General features: G+C 35.3%; 3 protein-coding genes across 7 annotated transcripts; 1 reads left to right on the forward strand and 2 right to left on the reverse strand.

Moving 5' to 3' along the window:
• Positions 1–210: 210 nt before the first annotated feature.
• Positions 211–1,693, reverse strand: Dph5 (diphthine methyl ester synthase). The gene is made up of 4 exons (XM_029311640.2): positions 1,422–1,693; positions 1,055–1,231; positions 625–949; positions 211–490 (listed from the first exon to the last, which is right to left on the reverse strand). Exons 1-4 carry the CDS (start codon positions 1,554–1,556, stop codon positions 276–278), a joined length of 852 nt encoding a protein of 283 aa, XP_029167473.1. The 5' UTR covers positions 1,557–1,693; the 3' UTR covers positions 211–275.
• Positions 1,694–1,777: 84 nt separating this feature from the next.
• LOC114937970 (uncharacterized) lies at positions 1,778–4,554 on the forward strand. Of its 5 annotated transcripts, none has more exons than XM_029311641.2 (5): positions 1,778–2,107; positions 2,261–2,345; positions 2,475–2,719; positions 2,803–3,069; positions 3,179–4,554. In XM_029311641.2, exons 2-5 carry the CDS (start codon positions 2,340–2,342, stop codon positions 3,411–3,413), a joined length of 753 nt encoding a protein of 250 aa, XP_029167474.1. In that variant the 5' UTR covers positions 1,778–2,107; positions 2,261–2,339; the 3' UTR covers positions 3,414–4,554. The 5 variants fall into 5 exon arrangements, with proteins under 5 accessions (XP_029167474.1, XP_029167476.1, XP_029167478.1 ...); XM_029311643.2 differs by having other exon boundaries at positions 3,212–4,554; XM_029311645.2 differs by having other exon boundaries at positions 2,526–2,719.
• Positions 4,555–4,830: 276 nt separating this feature from the next.
• LOC114937962 (fatty acid synthase) lies at positions 4,831–17,014 on the reverse strand. Its single transcript, XM_029311631.2, is given in 20 exon segments — positions 4,831–5,402; positions 5,523–5,768; positions 5,853–6,107; positions 6,227–6,696; positions 6,874–6,972; positions 6,975–7,695; positions 7,886–8,573; positions 9,040–9,281; positions 9,550–10,589; positions 10,680–11,081; positions 11,346–11,650; positions 11,775–12,280; positions 12,524–12,841; positions 12,986–13,146; positions 13,228–13,435; positions 13,691–13,984; positions 14,470–14,888; positions 15,550–15,781; positions 16,041–16,291; positions 16,611–17,014. Coding segments are annotated over 20 exon segments (7,215 nt in total). The 5' UTR covers positions 16,789–17,014; the 3' UTR covers positions 4,831–5,222.
• Positions 17,015–17,092: the final 78 nt, after the last annotated feature.

A 17,092-nucleotide genomic window follows, 5' to 3' on the forward strand; every position in this document is an offset into this window, starting at 1 on the left:
CAAATCTAAATTTTCTAATGAAAAGTAGATTTAAAAAATCAACATATTTTAATCAAATAAGTTAAGAATATTAAAATACAAATCTCTATTATATAACAATTGTCACTTCCTAAAAAGATATAACTGGTGTAACTTGCATTTGAAATAAATATTTTCCATTATATTTAATAGTTTCTTATAATTAACTTGCTTTATACACCTAAGTCTGTCTGGGGTAAAAAATAATTTACTTTATTCCTTTTTACCTTAGATAACATAAGATAAAAAAGTTGCATTTATTGTGTCATTTCTTTAAATTCACTTTTGTCAAGAGCATACTGTGTCAGAAATTCGATCTCGAGAGGATGTAGTTTCTCAGCTGGTATGACGAGGCAGTGCAATGGTGGTCCCATGGATACATGGGTCATATCTTGTAAAGAACAAGCAACAATGCATTGGTCGTCACAACCTACTCGTGCTAGACCCACTGCTAAGCTCTCATGTGTAAATGCTAAATCAATAAAAAAAAATCAGAATACTATTTCTATTCAAAATTAGATTAAGGTTAATATAAATACATTAATCTTAATTATTTATCCTATTGCAATTATGATTATTTTCTCAATAGAATTTGCTACAACAAACCTAAATCTTTCTGACCATCTCGAATCTTATTGTCAAGTATCGCTATTAATTGATTAGCTGCTTCATTGATGCTCATGAATCTTGAAGGCATATATTCCTTTTTCTTTTTCAAAATACTCTCCAAAGTAGGCTCCTTGACTTTAATATCTAAAAGACACAATGTATGTAGTCCTCTATGTCTGTTGGAAGCTATTTTCTCGTAAAAGCTATCTGGCTGCCAAGTGTCGGTCCAATATGGAATTGAAATTGTTTCTCCATATGAATATAATTGCAAGCCACAGCAACCAACTGCAGTCAAAATTGATGAATTGTGTACAACTTTTACCTAATTAAAAATACAATGTTGTCAAATTTAGCAAATAATCAGATATTTTTACAAATCAAAATAATCTTGATATTTCTCAAGAAGAACTGTTTCTATTGTTTGTACCTCTATATTTCTCTCCTTTGCACGCAAAATTAAATCTGTATGCGTAGTAGCACCAAAAGGATCTCCTACAACTAGAAAAGCAACATCTTCAGCTTCATTCTTTGGCAATATATCATCTGCACCACTCTCCACTAATTCACGATCAGCTGTCATCAGAGAACGTCCATAGAATTCTTCCTAAAATATTAATAAGTGTAATAAAAAATGTATTAGATTGAGTTCAATTATATATATACTATATATCATGATTTTTATAACTTCTTTTTTTCATAAAATATTATAGAAAAATAAAAAATGTATTAGAGTTCAATTAAATGATATATCATGATTACAACTTGTTCTCTCATAAAATATAATAGAAAAATACCAAAGCTTCTTGCTGCACTGTTAAAATAGACGTATAAGACTCCAGGTACACACGATCACATTTCTTAATAATTTCGAGCCCTTTGACAGTGACATCCTTCGCATCACCAAGTCCTAATCCGATGACATAAAACATGATTCTTCGGAGATAGCATCTACGTTCGTCATCTACCTTGCTGCAAAATAATATGCATCAGGTTTTAAATCTAAATCATCTTCCTGAACACTTCATCTTCATCCTAAATGTGTGCGTTCGAAAATTGATTTCAATATGGTGTTGGGAAAAAAGTTAAAGTTGGCAGTATTGAAAATTCGATCATGCGCAGAAGAATATTTAAAGAGGAAAGGGAAGAAGTGGTTAAAAATAGCACAGAGACTCAATTCTGTGTACCGGACTGTCACAGACTGTACAGTGTATACAAACTTTGTACAATACACAGATGATATTAGGGCAACGAACAAGACAATTTGACGAGGAGAAACTCGCGATTCGTTGTGTTCTTGGAGAAAAAAATTGGGACATGCGTGATTAGTGACGCGATGCTAGAATAAAATGAAAATCAGTTATTGCATCTTGCGATACACACCAATACATTTGTACGTGCGAGTCATCGTATAACGGGGATAAGTTACTCGACGCGCATTCGTGACCATTTGTGATTAAAGGTCCCCACCTGAAAACAATAGGTAGCGTCAAACTTTCATTATTTATTGTCAGTCAAAGTAGAATGTTTTGTTTCTTGTCGATTTCGTAATTCCTGCAAATTAAATAATAGATGCAACATTAATATGTATATATATATTTATATATATATGTATATATGTATATGATTCCTTCAGATAATCGTCCACTATCCTGGATCCACGAAACTCCCCTTTAAATTGGAACGTACTTCGAGTACAGCCAAACACATCCCAAATGACAGTAAGCGGCTTTGATTTGTCTTGAGACGAATTTAAATCGACAAAGATATTGTACCAGTTTTTCACGTTGGAGAGATAATTTTATCTCATTGAGTGTAATGTCTTTGTTATTTGTATGTGTCTCTCTCAGAATACCATGGGTGGAGCACACTTATGTACGCCACAGTCCATCTTTCAACAGATGATGAACCAGCAAAATCCACAACAGCAACAAGTTGGATCTTGGATGCAAATGCCGCAGATACCACCGATAAGCATTCCATGGAGTGTACCAGCCCTACAACAACAAGAATTGATTAGATTTACCGGAGATACTAGTTCCGGACCGATACTCCATCAGAAAAGAAAGTTGGAAGTGACAGATGTTGTAGATATGTAAGCGTTGTACATTTTAAATGTATATTGCATCAAATTATTTATTTGGGTGAAATCTTGTATTGTGTTGTTTTCTTAAACAGGTGTCAAAACAAGCAGTTTATAACAGAAGAAAAAATGACTGCACATTTTAAAAGTTTGCGCATTAGTTCTATTCATGAAACTGAGAATCCAGTGCCATCGACTTCCACATCATCTTCCACTCATACACAATTAGATATGGATGTGGATGGAAGAAATAAAATAAATGATGAACAGCTGACTGGTATGCATCCCAGATTAGTCCTTTCAGAGGAACTCAAGCGAATGCAAGAAGAACCTATTTTGCCATCGACTATTCTGTCTAAATTGTAAGCATAAATTGCCTAACATAAAAATATGTTCTATATTTAATGAAAAGAAGACAGAAATGTGTATATATATATGTGTGTGTAACAAATTTACTATTCTTTGGTTAAGAAAAAGAGAGAGGGCTAAATTTGGCTCTTTCAGGGAGAGGCCCTCCATGGCTTTAGTTTTATGGGAACCGCCAAATAGGCATCTTCGTATCCTGCCAACAAGAGATACTCCAACGCCAATCCCGAGTACGTCAGCCGACAATAATAACAATAATAATAATAACAACAACGATGGTACTCCTGACTTAAATAATGAATCAAGTGCCCTATCAGCGTTCGAGCCAATGGAATTGTGAAAATCTTTAAGTTAGTGCAGCACATTTTTATCTCCATATACATTAAAAATAAGAAAAATATAAATATTATATTACTCTAAGTTTCAATAAAACGTTTCAATAATCTAAGATGTAAAGTAGATTAGAGTCAGGGATGAAGTATATGTGAAGCTTTACAATATGATTTATCACTTATATTTGTAAAATAATTAAATAATTGTAAATTGGAATGTAAATTAGAATTCAATTTCTAAAACAAATTTGAAACACATCACTCTTTTCGTTTCATTATTCTAGATATTGCTTCAATGTACTTCATTATAATTATGATTTTGACTATTTAAATACGATATATTTTTCTTTATTGTATATGTTCTAAAGAGTGTGTTATCAGATTTTGTGTGTTATAATCTCTTATTTATATCATTTATGTAAAATAACTATAAGAAATTGATATTGAATAACAGAAGTTATTTTTTTTTAATATATATATATACACACCCATATATATATATATGCATATATTCATATGCAAATATATATGTATATATGTTCATATGTACATACATATATGTATGAACATATGTATACAGGGTGTCCCATAATTCGCGAACCACCGCGAATGGGCAGATACAGCGTGTTAAACTGAATAGAAAAGTCCTGTATCATTTTGCGATATTCGCAATAATTATTGAGTTATGAACTAAAATATCTAAACGAATGAGCGAGTAGAAAGCGGTAGGCCGGACTCGGTGTGCATGTCGGATGACTTATTTGTTATATGCCGCTTAGTATCAAAAGTATCATCTTACTTTTCGGCGCCTCTACATTGGTCGCCGCTCGCTGGATCGCGAATTATGGGACACCCTGTATATATTACTATATTGAAATCAAGAAATAATTTAATTAAAGATATATATCTATCATTTTTGATTTTGATTTTTTTTAAATAAAACGAGATTTTAATAAGATTGACGATTTTACTTATGATAAGTCGTTAATAGTATGTTTTCAATTTATATTTTGCGTGCGATGTCATTGAGCGAGTAAAAGCTAATTAAGTGATACAATGTAACGAGTGTTTATTATGAATGATTGAATGCACATATACAAGTTTCACATTAAAATACGATTGTGACACAATAAAATGCTGTATTCAGAATTTTAACATCTTTTCCAAATGTTAAAATAAGCATAAGTTTGCATGTTCTTAGCTACTTTAATTATTAATCTCTATAACAAATTTCAGATATACTTCCTAAATATATCTTATTTCAGTTTTTCGAATCTAATTGTTATTTAACAATTATCCTTAAATTGCATTTTGGAAATAATAATGACAGACCTTTTTGTATTTTTTTGTGCATACGCATAATCTGCTTTTACTTAGGTACTTTTTACTTAAGTAAGAGAAAATTGAAATGAGAAATTATAAGAATTAACTCAAACATAATTATTTATTAATCATACTTATTTATAAGAATATAATTTAGTAATTATGTAAACAAATTTTGTATCATCCTGTAGAGAAAAAATTTACATCACCTAGGTATTTTAGTATTTTCGACAGTTTTAGATGTACTTGAATAAAAAAAATTACATCGTAAATGTTTATTTTAGTGTAATACTTGTGAGTGATCTTGATCTTTACGTATATTGTTAAAGTAATCTCGAATAAAAGATTTTAATCATTACTCGTTATTTATTAAGAAGTCTGTAATTGTTAAACTAAAGTAAACATTTCTCAATTGCACATACATATATATTTTCTTCTTCTAAATGTAAACAGATACATATTAAACAAGAACGAGAACATGTTCTAGCTATAATTTAGACTCTCGTATGTTCTGCATCATCACATTCGAGTGGCCGATCTTCGGATAAGAGTTTCCTAAATTCTTTAGGATCGATCAATGGTTCTCCGTTGATCGCGGCTATAACTTTATCACTATCCAATATTGTAATATGGTTGCCTTCAATGCAATGCACCTCCACCTTATCTCGCGTAATCTAAAAATTAATTTATAATTATACTTTATACTAGTTCACACATTTTTGTACAATATATTACCAAGTTTCAATTTCAAAAATTTGAAAATTCCAACGTTTAAAAAAAAAGAAAAAGATTACCTTGGACAGACCATAATCGTCTTTATCCATTTGAACAGATGACTGCGAAGATTTCAAGAGTATTATGGGCGATCGAATTTGCGGCAAGGCTAAAGCGTCGTACTTTTCAAGAGCGAGGATACGATTGTACAAAGTTGTGCATAACGCTCTTTGGTTTTCAATAGATATCTTATCGGAAGCTAGCTGGGACACAAAGCTATCCAATTTCTGCTCCCAGGTCGTGCACTCATTGAAATCTAAAAGTAGCTACAAAATAGAAACAATTGTTAATAAGAGAAGAAGATCAGGAGACGAGTGGAAATATTTTAGCAGTCGACGATTAGGATCTACCTTTCCACTTGCGGCTGGTTGTAAACTATCCATGGTGTAGAACAAAATATTATTCTGAAGTTCCTCCTTCGTTTGATATGGCAAATGTTGCTCTATCATAGCTTTTATTAAATCAGGCGCACCGTCAATCAGCACTAGTCGCCCATTCAAGCCTTGATTTTCTAATCGTCTTGCCAATTCGATAGTCACTAATGAACCGTACGAATATCCAACTAGAATGAAAGTTCGCTGCTTTTCCGCCGTTGGTAAAACGTACTGAAAAATTTAACAAAGCGCGCGTGTCAATCAGAAACAGACAAACACTTTAATTTATAACGATAATATATTTTTTTAAAGAAATATGTAGCGAATATTTCATGTTCTCCCCGACGTACCGGTAAAAGCTGATCGGCGTATTCTGTTATATTTTCATAATCGAGCCCGATATTATTTGTGCCATATTGCAAGGCCGTTGCTCTCGGCCTGATTTTCGAGGCCAATGGATTAAATACTTGTCCACAACCTTCTATTCCCGGCAAGAGGAATACCTCGACCTTGCGCGGATCTCTCCTGCTCAGCAATTCCATGCATATATCGGAAATCATGTTCTCGTTACCCATGTTCCGAATCAACAATTGCATGCCAGGTATTTCGGCATTCTGTTCGTCAATCTCAGTTTGCTGGTCCGCGTCTTTACCGCGCATCTCAGCCAGTTTGGCGAAAGTCAAGGCGCGAATGTCTTGCGAAGTGAGGAAGACGTCGAACTCACGTTCCAGCGTTTGCTTGATTTCTACAGCCATCATCGGATCCATTCCGAGCTTAACCAACGATTCATCCTGAGATACAGTTTTCGAATCTTCCACGCCTGGGAAGTATCGAGAAATGTAATTAAAAATTTACTTATAACGACTTTATTTTAAAAAAGAATTTTCTTTTCTATATTAATCATCAAGTTTTATATCAAGGATATTTAGCGGATTCTATTAAGGCAATTTAATCCTTATCTAAGACTGCCTTAAGGTAATAACAACAATAATCTTACCCATTATATTCGCTACAGTCTCAGCAACACTGGTAGCATAGGTACCTACACGCTTCTCAGCCACCACCATGCTAGACACTACTGGTTGATCTTGCAACAAAAGTCCTCCAGCTTCTCGAGACAAGAAGATAATTTCTGCTGGGAGATACCGTTAACGACTAATTCCTTATCTTGCTTCTCGGTAACGAGACCAACGTCGCCGATTGCACCCCATTGAATGGCCAATCCCGGGAAGCCATCCGCCACTCTGCGCTCGCATATTCTCTCCATCACGGAGTTGGCCATACCGTAATTCGTCTGTCCGGCGTTTCCTCGTCCGCAGGAAGCCGAGGAGAATACTACAAACTGCCGAAGTTGAGGACACAGCTTTCTGGATAGCTCGTCCAGCTTCTTGGTGGACCAAGCTTTCGCCTTGAAGGACTCCTCAAACGATTCTGGCGTTTGATTCTGACAAATGCTATCCTTCAATGCCACGGCGAGATTGAAGATGGCGTCTACCGGACCTTGTTTTTCTGCAGATTTTAATATAAATTCGCAATTATCACGATTTGAAGCATCAGCGCCTGTAATAATCAGCACGTTCACGCCATATGATTTCCATAGATCGACCCTCATACGCTGATAACCGGTCTTTATTCCCGTTCTTGATGTTAGCACTAAGTTCTTGGCACCTCGGAGTATCAGCCAATCGGCCAATTCCAAGCCAAAACCGCCCAATCCACCCAGAATGAGATAGCTTTTCTTATCGTTGCAGTAATATCGAGGCCGAGCAAGAATAGGTACCTTTCCAGCCTGTTTTTCGTCGCAAACCTTTAAGATTACCTAGGAACAAACATGTAATGTTTTGTTAAGATTTATCAATTTTTGAAATTTATTTCTTGTAAACTTTAATTTTTTACCAGGAATTTAATTCAAATCTTTTTCTTAGAATATTTGACTGACAGAATTAAAAGATATAACTATATATATGCATATATAATTATAATATCCTATTAATTAATTTTCCCCTTACTTTGCCTATGTGCTTTCCAGTCGTCATATGTTTGAAAGCCGCTTCTACTTCGTTCCTTTCAAAGACTTTTCTAACGAGGGGCTTAATAGCTCCATTCTTCAAGCCCTCAGTCAAATAGTCTTTAAGACTTATTTTCTCTTGCAAGTTGATGAACAAATTTTCCAACGAAATTCCATGAAAACTGACTTCTTTCAGGAAAATCATCATGCCTAACTGATTCGAGACAGGATCGAATTTACCGATCTCCAGGAAACGACCACCCTGCGCCAGACAGCGGACCGACGCTTGAAGTTTCTCTTCAGTTAAGCAGTTAAGAACGATGTCCACGCCGGCGCCGTGCGTTCGCGTAAGTACCATTTGTTCGAAACTAGTATCGTGCGAGCAGCCGATATGATCATCCGGGATAGACGGAAACATTTCGCGGATAAATTTGCGTTTCTCGGGCGTTCCCACGGTTGTGAAAATCTCGCAGTTCTCGTGAAGAGCGAGATGAATCGCCGCTTGACCAACACCACCGCTGCCGCAATGAATAAGTAGCCTGTCTCCCTTCTTCATCCCGGCATTCATGTATAGTGAATAGTAACACGTCGCGTATGCATATGATACGGTCGCTGCGTCCTCCAGCGACCAATTGTCAGGCACGTGCCAGCATAAGTTTCTATCAGGTACTATTATATTTGATATGCCCCTGAAAGTACAAACATGCATATGTGTTAGTCGTACTGATCTACTTTCAAAATATTTCAGAATCACTGCATCGATATTTTAAGGCTCCTGGACTCTTATCGATCATGTTAGAATTGTGACGTCAGAGACGAGAAAGCCAGTTTTAGATAAAAAGATATTTCGATGAAACATTACTTCAGATGGCTTTAGTACACTTTAAAATACTTGCATAACTATCCTTTTCTCTTTATAATCAATCAACAGTTGTAAAAAGACTGGTCCAGGAGCCTTAGTACAAATTGATAAATCAAAACTAATAAATTTTTAAAAACGTTTTTCTTAATTCTGAAATATAATACTTTTATATTTATTATAATGTACGCTATGCCATTTTGTTTTTTAAACGATGAAAGTAAATATAATTAAACAATGTTTTCATGTGTAATTTTGAAAGTGTGATAAATGTGCTTCCAACAGAAGAATATTACCTATTTTCACAAATTCCCATCACACGTTGGCCAGCGGTATCGATACCAACATATTCCAAGCCAATCAAACATTCATTAAATCGAGTGCTAACTGAGATCGTGTTCAGAACAAGTTTTTCGGTAGCAAACATGACATCTTTGAAATTGATAGGCGAGTATACTACATGGACCAAATCCTCTTGATTAGCATCAGGACGCATAGGACCCTCGATCCAATGAAGCGAGCTCAAGTCGCCGCTAATCTATTTTCCATACATAACACAAGAGTAGATAATTATATATTTTATATTATATACATATACATATATATATATATATATATATATATATATATATATATATATATATATAACTATATGTACTAAATAAAAAAGTATATATTATGTATAAAGTTTGAAAGTTATTGTCACAACCGATTGCCTTTTTTTTCTCGCCATTTTTAGACATTTGCTAGGATAGAACCGACTGTAAAAAACTATAACTTCCGAGAATCTCAATTGGATTACATACCATTTGATCAACAAACGCATGGTAGACAGGCTTCAACGACTTTGACGAACTCGACACTGGTTCATGTCTATAAGATCCCCATGTTTTTCCTGGTCGCAATACATTAATAGGCAAATTTAGTTGAAGCTGGTTCGCGTACAGAGGATTCTGTAGAGAAAACTCGGGAGCTTCGGTATCCTGTATTAATATGCTTCTAATCATTTCTCCGCCCGGCTCCTTTCTCAAACAGTTCACGAGGCCCAGCAAGCCACACTCGGGATCTTTCTCGCCGACAAGTATTATCCTCCTATTATCGATAGTCACGTTTTCCAGGTTCATAATCGAATTTAGCTTTTCGAGCCAGGTGAATTCGTTGTTGTTAATGTGGATAACATCTGTTTTCTTAATCGATTGTTCTTTCTTCTTCAAAAGTATGATATTCTCAGTGCTGGTATTTTTCTCTAGAATCACATCTAAGTTGTATTTTGAGAGCGCCGAAAGATTCTCAGACTTGGATAATTTCTCCCGTGTCAACACAAAACCACCGTTCCGCAATTTCGATAGAATTTCCTCCAGTTGATCGCTCTTTTTTCTTGTTAGAAGTTCGACACCGACAGCGAGCAAAGCGTTCTCTTCGTTGGACAGTTGTTTTAGAGAGTTTATATAAGTCACATTTGGCGGCAAAGCGTTATCGTCAAATCGATTAGGTGATGCTGTCAAAAGTACATTCGGTTGAACCAAGGGTAAGTCAGCCAAAATCTTGACAAGTATAGGAGATACCAATTCGTTAGACGTCACATTATCAGAGTCATCGATCAGTTCGATGGTTTTGACATTCAGAGCCTGATGATACTCAATCGCGATGTGCGTGGCCAATCTGATCGCCTCTTGTAGAGATATCTTTGTTCTGTCGTGATGTGCCACAAACTTATACTCCTCGAGAACCGGTTCGATAGCCGGCAGTCGACGAAATACGGCTGTGGCCTTGACGCCACGAATTTCGATCCCACCTGACACTATAGTCTCCAAGTCTTTATATACATATACCGGAAATTCTGCGACTAGAAACAACAAAAATGTGTTTGTACAGCAGTTACATCAGAATATTTGCAAAAATTTTGCGTGGAAAAAAGATGCGTGAAAAAGCTTACATTTATCTTCCGAATCTAGCTGTTGAGCCTTTTTCTGTTGAAACTTGGTATCGATCACAATCTTTTGTATTTTCGTGGGGACGTACAAAGTTCTAGTGTCCATTCCCAAAACCATCATTTGCAGCATATTTTCGAGGAACGTCACCCAATTGCCAACCCAAGCGATGTGTCCCTTCTTCCCTGAGATTGATGCGCTCTTCAAAGAACGAAAGATGCCCGAATACTGATAACCGCGCAGACTTAGTTCTTTGTAGATATCCTTGGTAGTCATCACTTCCTCCTCGTCTTCATCTGTCGGGAAAAGTGTGGTCGGGACCTTTTCCTGCGCAGGGTTCTTCGTGACGCAAATCAACCCGTTCACAACTGCAGTTCCACCTTCTGATACTTCGAATCTTCCAGTGCCTGTAGGAATAATTATCATACTTAAATACAATATTATATAACATTAGAAATAAATAAATAATTTGTAATAGCAAATTTAGAGAATTATTCTTATATGAATAAAATAATATATAATTAACTCTAATATTGATAGTAATAATTTGTTAAATAGACTGTTGGATTTTATACATCTAAGAGATGCCAATTTTAGATGATTATTAACTATACTATTCTATAACTTGATGCGCGTGCACGTCATTTCAAAGATAAAAACAACGAGAATACCTTTTTGAACCATCACCGTTAGTTGAACTTCGCCTTCCTTTGGAATTTGAATAGCTCGCAGGAAGTTGATATCTTCAAAGACGACCGACATTTCTGTATATATTTCTGCCTGCAGCAAACCTAGAGTTTCCCAAACTAAAGAAAGATATCCTATGGCAGGTACGAAGTTTTTCCCATCAACGATATGGCCAGCCATGTACGCAATATTTTCATCCGCCAATGTCAAATTAACAATTCTCTCCCCAGAAGTGACCTTTTTTTGCATCTTGAACGTCGTTACATACCAATCTTCGGAATGTTCCCATCTAGAGATAAATTATTCAATTTATCCTTCTAATGTCCTTTACTTGTTGCGATGCTAGCTTTTATGTATAATCAAGTAAAAATTTTTAACAAGTTTGTTCGACAAATAACAATTAATAAGCTTACCTAACGCAAGGTGAAATCATTGGGGTACCACGGCTAACCGGAAATTCAACAGGAGGGTAGAGTTTCGTGATATCAGGCTGTAATCCATTATTGTAGAGCTTGCCGATCGCTTGCAAAACAACCTCGGTGTTGTCTCTGTGACCGCGTTGAGTGAGCGCAATGTTCGTGACTCCCGAACCGAGAGATCTCCTTAGGATCGCCTGCAGGAGGCCGTGGGGCGCGATCTCAATGGTCACTGCGTCCTTCGGTATCATACGAGCAGTTTCTTCGAACAGTACAGGACTCAGGAGATTGTTGGTGAGGTACTCGGCGGACGACAACTTGGCGGACGCGGTGGACCATTTGCTGCGAGGTACGGATGTGCTCAACCACTTTCGGCTGCGCGGTTTCGGCTGAGGAATTATTTCGCTCATGTATGCCAATAGTTTCGGTCCGGCGGGTGCGATGTAACGACTATGGTAGGGTATGTTGCTGCAAGCCACTTCCTTCGCGAAGATGTTCTTAGCCTGTTTTAAATAGGCTTAATTAAAGAAAACGTATTTCAAGAAAACAACTAGAAATCATGATAAGAATTTCATATACGTATGTGTAAGTGTTGCGTGTATTATTATTATGTTAATCAATTAATTCGTTTTCTCTTAATAACATTGCGTGTAGTTTTACACTTTAACTAATATATACAATTAATTTATTTTTTATAAATTTTCATTGGTTTGATTTTTTGAGAAAAAAAAATCAGTAAATTTGACCTGTAGTTCGGCAACGAAATTCTTCAGTGACTCTGCGGGTCCGCTAATAGTACTGCTGTCTGAAGCATTATGGCAAGCCACTTCGATATCCGGTGGACACATATTTTTCATCTCTTCGTAACCAAGACCGATAGCCGCCATCGAACCGTAAATTACTTCGGTTTCGATGGATGCTAAACCTCTCGAGTATGCTGATAAGATCATTTGTTCGGCAGTGATGGTTCTGTCCGCGTAAGCGCAACCGAGCTCTCCGACAGAATGACCGATGATGTTATCCGGCACGATGCCCACCGATGTGAGTAAATCAACTAAACCAATCTAAAATTCATATTATGTTAAAATACGCTAAAGAAAGATCTAATAATTATTTTTTTTAATCTTTCATACAATCAAAGTATCTTTTTGCACTGTACAAAAACTTATTAATAAGTAATGTCGGGATTATAATTGCATTTAACTTACCTGTACCGCTGCGATACCCACAAACGAATGCAAGATATTGTCAAAGATAGACTTGTCCTTAGTTGTTAAAATGTGAATAATGTCTATCCCACGTGGTCGTAAGGCAGCGTCACATTTCTGAATAGCTTCAGCAAAAATAGGGAATTTCAGCAAATCGGTACCTGTATTTCCAATGAAAAGATTAAGAATTAACTATTCCTACATTTATATAAAAATAAAAAAAGATTACACAACGTGCGTACCCATGCCGGGCCACTGCGATCCCATTCCGGAAAACACAAACCAAATCGGTCTCGTTGTTCCCAAATAATTTTCCGTTTCTCGCGCAGGATGCTCCGCCGTCTTCGACCCGACTATCGTATATCCTCGATACAGGTGTCCTTGAATATCATCAGTGTGTATCTCATGCAGTAGGCGAATATATTCAACGTCTACTGGATGCTTCTCGATCTAGAAAAGATGAAAGTATTTTTTTTTAATCTATTATAGATCTAATTGATGAAAACTTTGCTGATTTATTTCTCAGAAAATGCCGAATCGTGCAAAAATATGCTTCAAAGAATATAATAACATTGTGTAATTCTACCATTGAAGTATCTATATCAATAATGTATTTTTTATTTTCTGCATTTACATTATTTTTTGTCGCAATGTCATCTTTCGGCATTTTACTTCCTCTTATAGTCTCTTATTACTTGTACTTACAGCGTCTAAGAATACTTTGACAGAATCTTCAGTACGTCCAGACACCATTACCAATCTCGGTAATTCATCGGATGGAGCTCCATTATTGATCTTCTTTTTCGGATTGGATTTCAATATGATATGGCAATTGGCACCTCCGAAACCAAAAGAATTAATTCCCACGTAACCACCTTCCCAAGGTGTAGATTCGGTAACGACTTTAAATCTTCCTTCTTCAAGGGCTTTCACGCCTTCTCGCGGCCGGTTGTAATGCAAATTACCAGGAATTATATCAGTTTCCATCGCTATTATCATCTACAATAAATATTGCAATTTGACGAATTTGTAAATCTGTTGAAATATTCTGTCACCTGTTTGAATATTTATTTACACAAATAAATGTAGTAATAAAAACTTTCTATTTTAATCATATATTTAATTAAATCTTGAATTTTAATGTATAATTTTGCAATTGTAATTATATATTATATATAGCTTCAAAATCTAAATTTATTACAATTTTTCAATGATAATTTCGCAATTATTGATACATTTTTAAAAATTTGATTATCTTTACTTAAGACTCCTGAGTACTCGCCACGACCTTATTAAATTGTGACGTCAGAGGCGAGAAAATACATGCTAAAATTCTTAGATATCAACTTCGATAAAATAGCACTTCAGATGGCTTTAACGTACCCTTAAAATGCCTCTGACGTCACAATCTGACATGATCGCAACGAGGACCCAGGAACCTTAATTGAAAATTCTGAGAAATTTTGGTATAAGCGCAACGTCACCTTGGCAACTTGGCAAAGGCCGCTAGCGGGCTCAGAGTGGCCCAGGTTTGATTTGACGGCACCGATCAAGAGAGGAGTCTCTCTGCCTTTACTGAAGACAGAATCGATCGCAACAATCTCTTCAGGATCGCCGATTTTAGTGCCGATACCGTGGCATTCTAGGAAGGACAGGCAGGTCGGGGACAAACCGCAATCATTGTAGCATTCTTGCAGAAGACTGCTTTGCATCGCGCTCGACGGGAACGTAATGCCTTGCTCCTTGTAACCGTCGCAATTTGTCTTGCCATAGACGACCGTGGCGTAGATTCGTTTCGCATACTTCGCCTTCTGCAGATACACCACGGAAACGGCCTCGCTGCGAGCGTAACCATCCGCGTCGGTGTCAAAGGATTTACAGCGACCGTCGCGCGACAAAACCCCTGTAAACATTATTATGATCAATACAAAATATTTCCGAAAATAATATAAAGTACATTACAAAATATACAAGGTGTCCCATTTTAATCGACCACCCCAAACATTTTTTAATTTTTGATTGTACAACAAAATGCTTTATAATTTTTTTATCTCATATTAAATTCATTTTCCGATTATTTTACCTCAATATTTTTATGCATAAAATAACAAAAGGAATCAATTGGTAATAAAAATAACACAGTTGTTTGTAAAAAAAAATATATAGCTGCTAATTACAATTTTACATATTTTTTCTTGAAAACAATTATACATTTTCTTTACACCAGTAGATTTCTCTCATTATTTTGTGCGTAAAAATATTGAAGATCATCGAAAAATGAATATATTATGAGATATTTTATAATTTATGTAAAATTATGTCAAATTAAAGTATAAAATATCTCATAAATTATTTATTTTTTAAATGACCGTCAAATGACCTTGAAAAGCGCTGTTTAAGAAAAAAATCAGTGCAATATATATAAAGTATTTGTTTCAAAAAAGAAATAATTTTATTTCTTATATTTATACTATAATTTTTGTGCGGATTTGTATTTCATATATAGTAGTTTTACAAAAGTATAATTAATAAAAAACGAGATAGCGAGGGGAGAATAAACATACCAAGACGAGAAAATTGCAGCGATACGTAGGGATGTAGACATAGATTCGCTCCTCCTACAATAGCGGCATCGCATTGACCGTCTTGTATGCATCGGTAAGCATGTTCTAGAGCAAACAAACTCGAGCTGCAAGCGGAATCCAAAGTGTAAGATGGTCCAGTTACTCCTAGCCAGTAAGAAATTCTATTCGCCATCATGGCTCTGCTGCATCCAGTAATTCCAAAACCGTTTATCTAATTGCATATACAAGAATTCAACTTGGAAAATAATTTGTCCCAGACATGCAGTCTAATTTTTTATTTTATTAAAAATAACAACAATTTTTTTAAAATTAAAGTAATTAATTATTTCAAAAATCTCAGATTTTGCAAAAATATAAAAATTTATGATAAGTTGATTTGATAAAAGATAAATTCCCATCAGTATTTTTCTTTGATTAATACATTTTTTGTAAGATGTGTATTCTATAACACTACTGTAGTAAAGATTTACCTGTAACTTTTCGTAAAACCAGGTCTTTTCAGATTCCGAGAAACATGCGCCCACAAAGACACCCGTTCGCGATCCACGTAATTGCTTCGGATTTATTCCTGCGTCGATGATAGCCTCGTAAGCGTGCTCCAGTAACATTCTGCACATCGGGTCCATCGTCTGGGCCTGCTTGAAGTGAACCCCGAAGAACAACGCGTCGAACTTGCTGACATTGTTAATCTTTCCTGTTCGCTGGGGTATATCCGGATGATCTGCCGATACAATTACAACATTTGTAAAATAAAGTATTATACTATACATAATAAAAAAATATATATACACATATATAATTTATAATAAAAATATATATATATATATATATATATATATAATTATATATCACATTATTATTCAAAATATATTGATTAAATTATATATATATATATATATATATATATATATATATATATATTATATATATATATAATTTAATCAATGTATTTTGAATAATAATATGATATATAATTATGCTAATAAAAAATGGCATGTCTATCTTATATTTAATAATTATAAGTTAAATTTATTAATTACCCAATTTCCACCGGCGATCATCGTCCGTGACCAGGTCCACTTTATTCAACAGATTGTTCTTGAGTGCATCCATATTGTTGGAATCTGGAAATCTACCGGCGATACCAGAGATGACAATTTCTTCCCCAGGTGCGGGCGCCTTATAAGTCCTCTTCGTCGATTTATTGGTCGCAGCCATCTCGGAGATTTTCCGAATAGTCCTTCAGTATCTCAGAAATGAGAGAAAACGCTGCTGTCGCCGCTCGTTATCGAAATATTATCTCAAGAATTTATAATATAAGCAATATTTGCTATTAATTTTCCTATTAATCCTGATTAATTGCACCACATAGATTTGATATGGAAAAAACTTAACAACACGCTAATCGTACAAACTGATAAACGACGAATCACGATTGAAAGACAAGACGACTCTTTATAAACGAAGAATACCCCTACCTCATGATATGAATTTCATTAATTGCTACTTTGAACTTCCTCCA

The sequence above is a fragment of the Nylanderia fulva genome, unplaced genomic scaffold, assembly GCF_048542155.1.
Source record: "Nylanderia fulva isolate GAGA-0341 unplaced genomic scaffold, ASM4854215v1 Scaffold4, whole genome shotgun sequence".
In the NCBI taxonomy this organism is placed as follows: domain Eukaryota; kingdom Metazoa; phylum Arthropoda; class Insecta; order Hymenoptera; family Formicidae; genus Nylanderia; species Nylanderia fulva.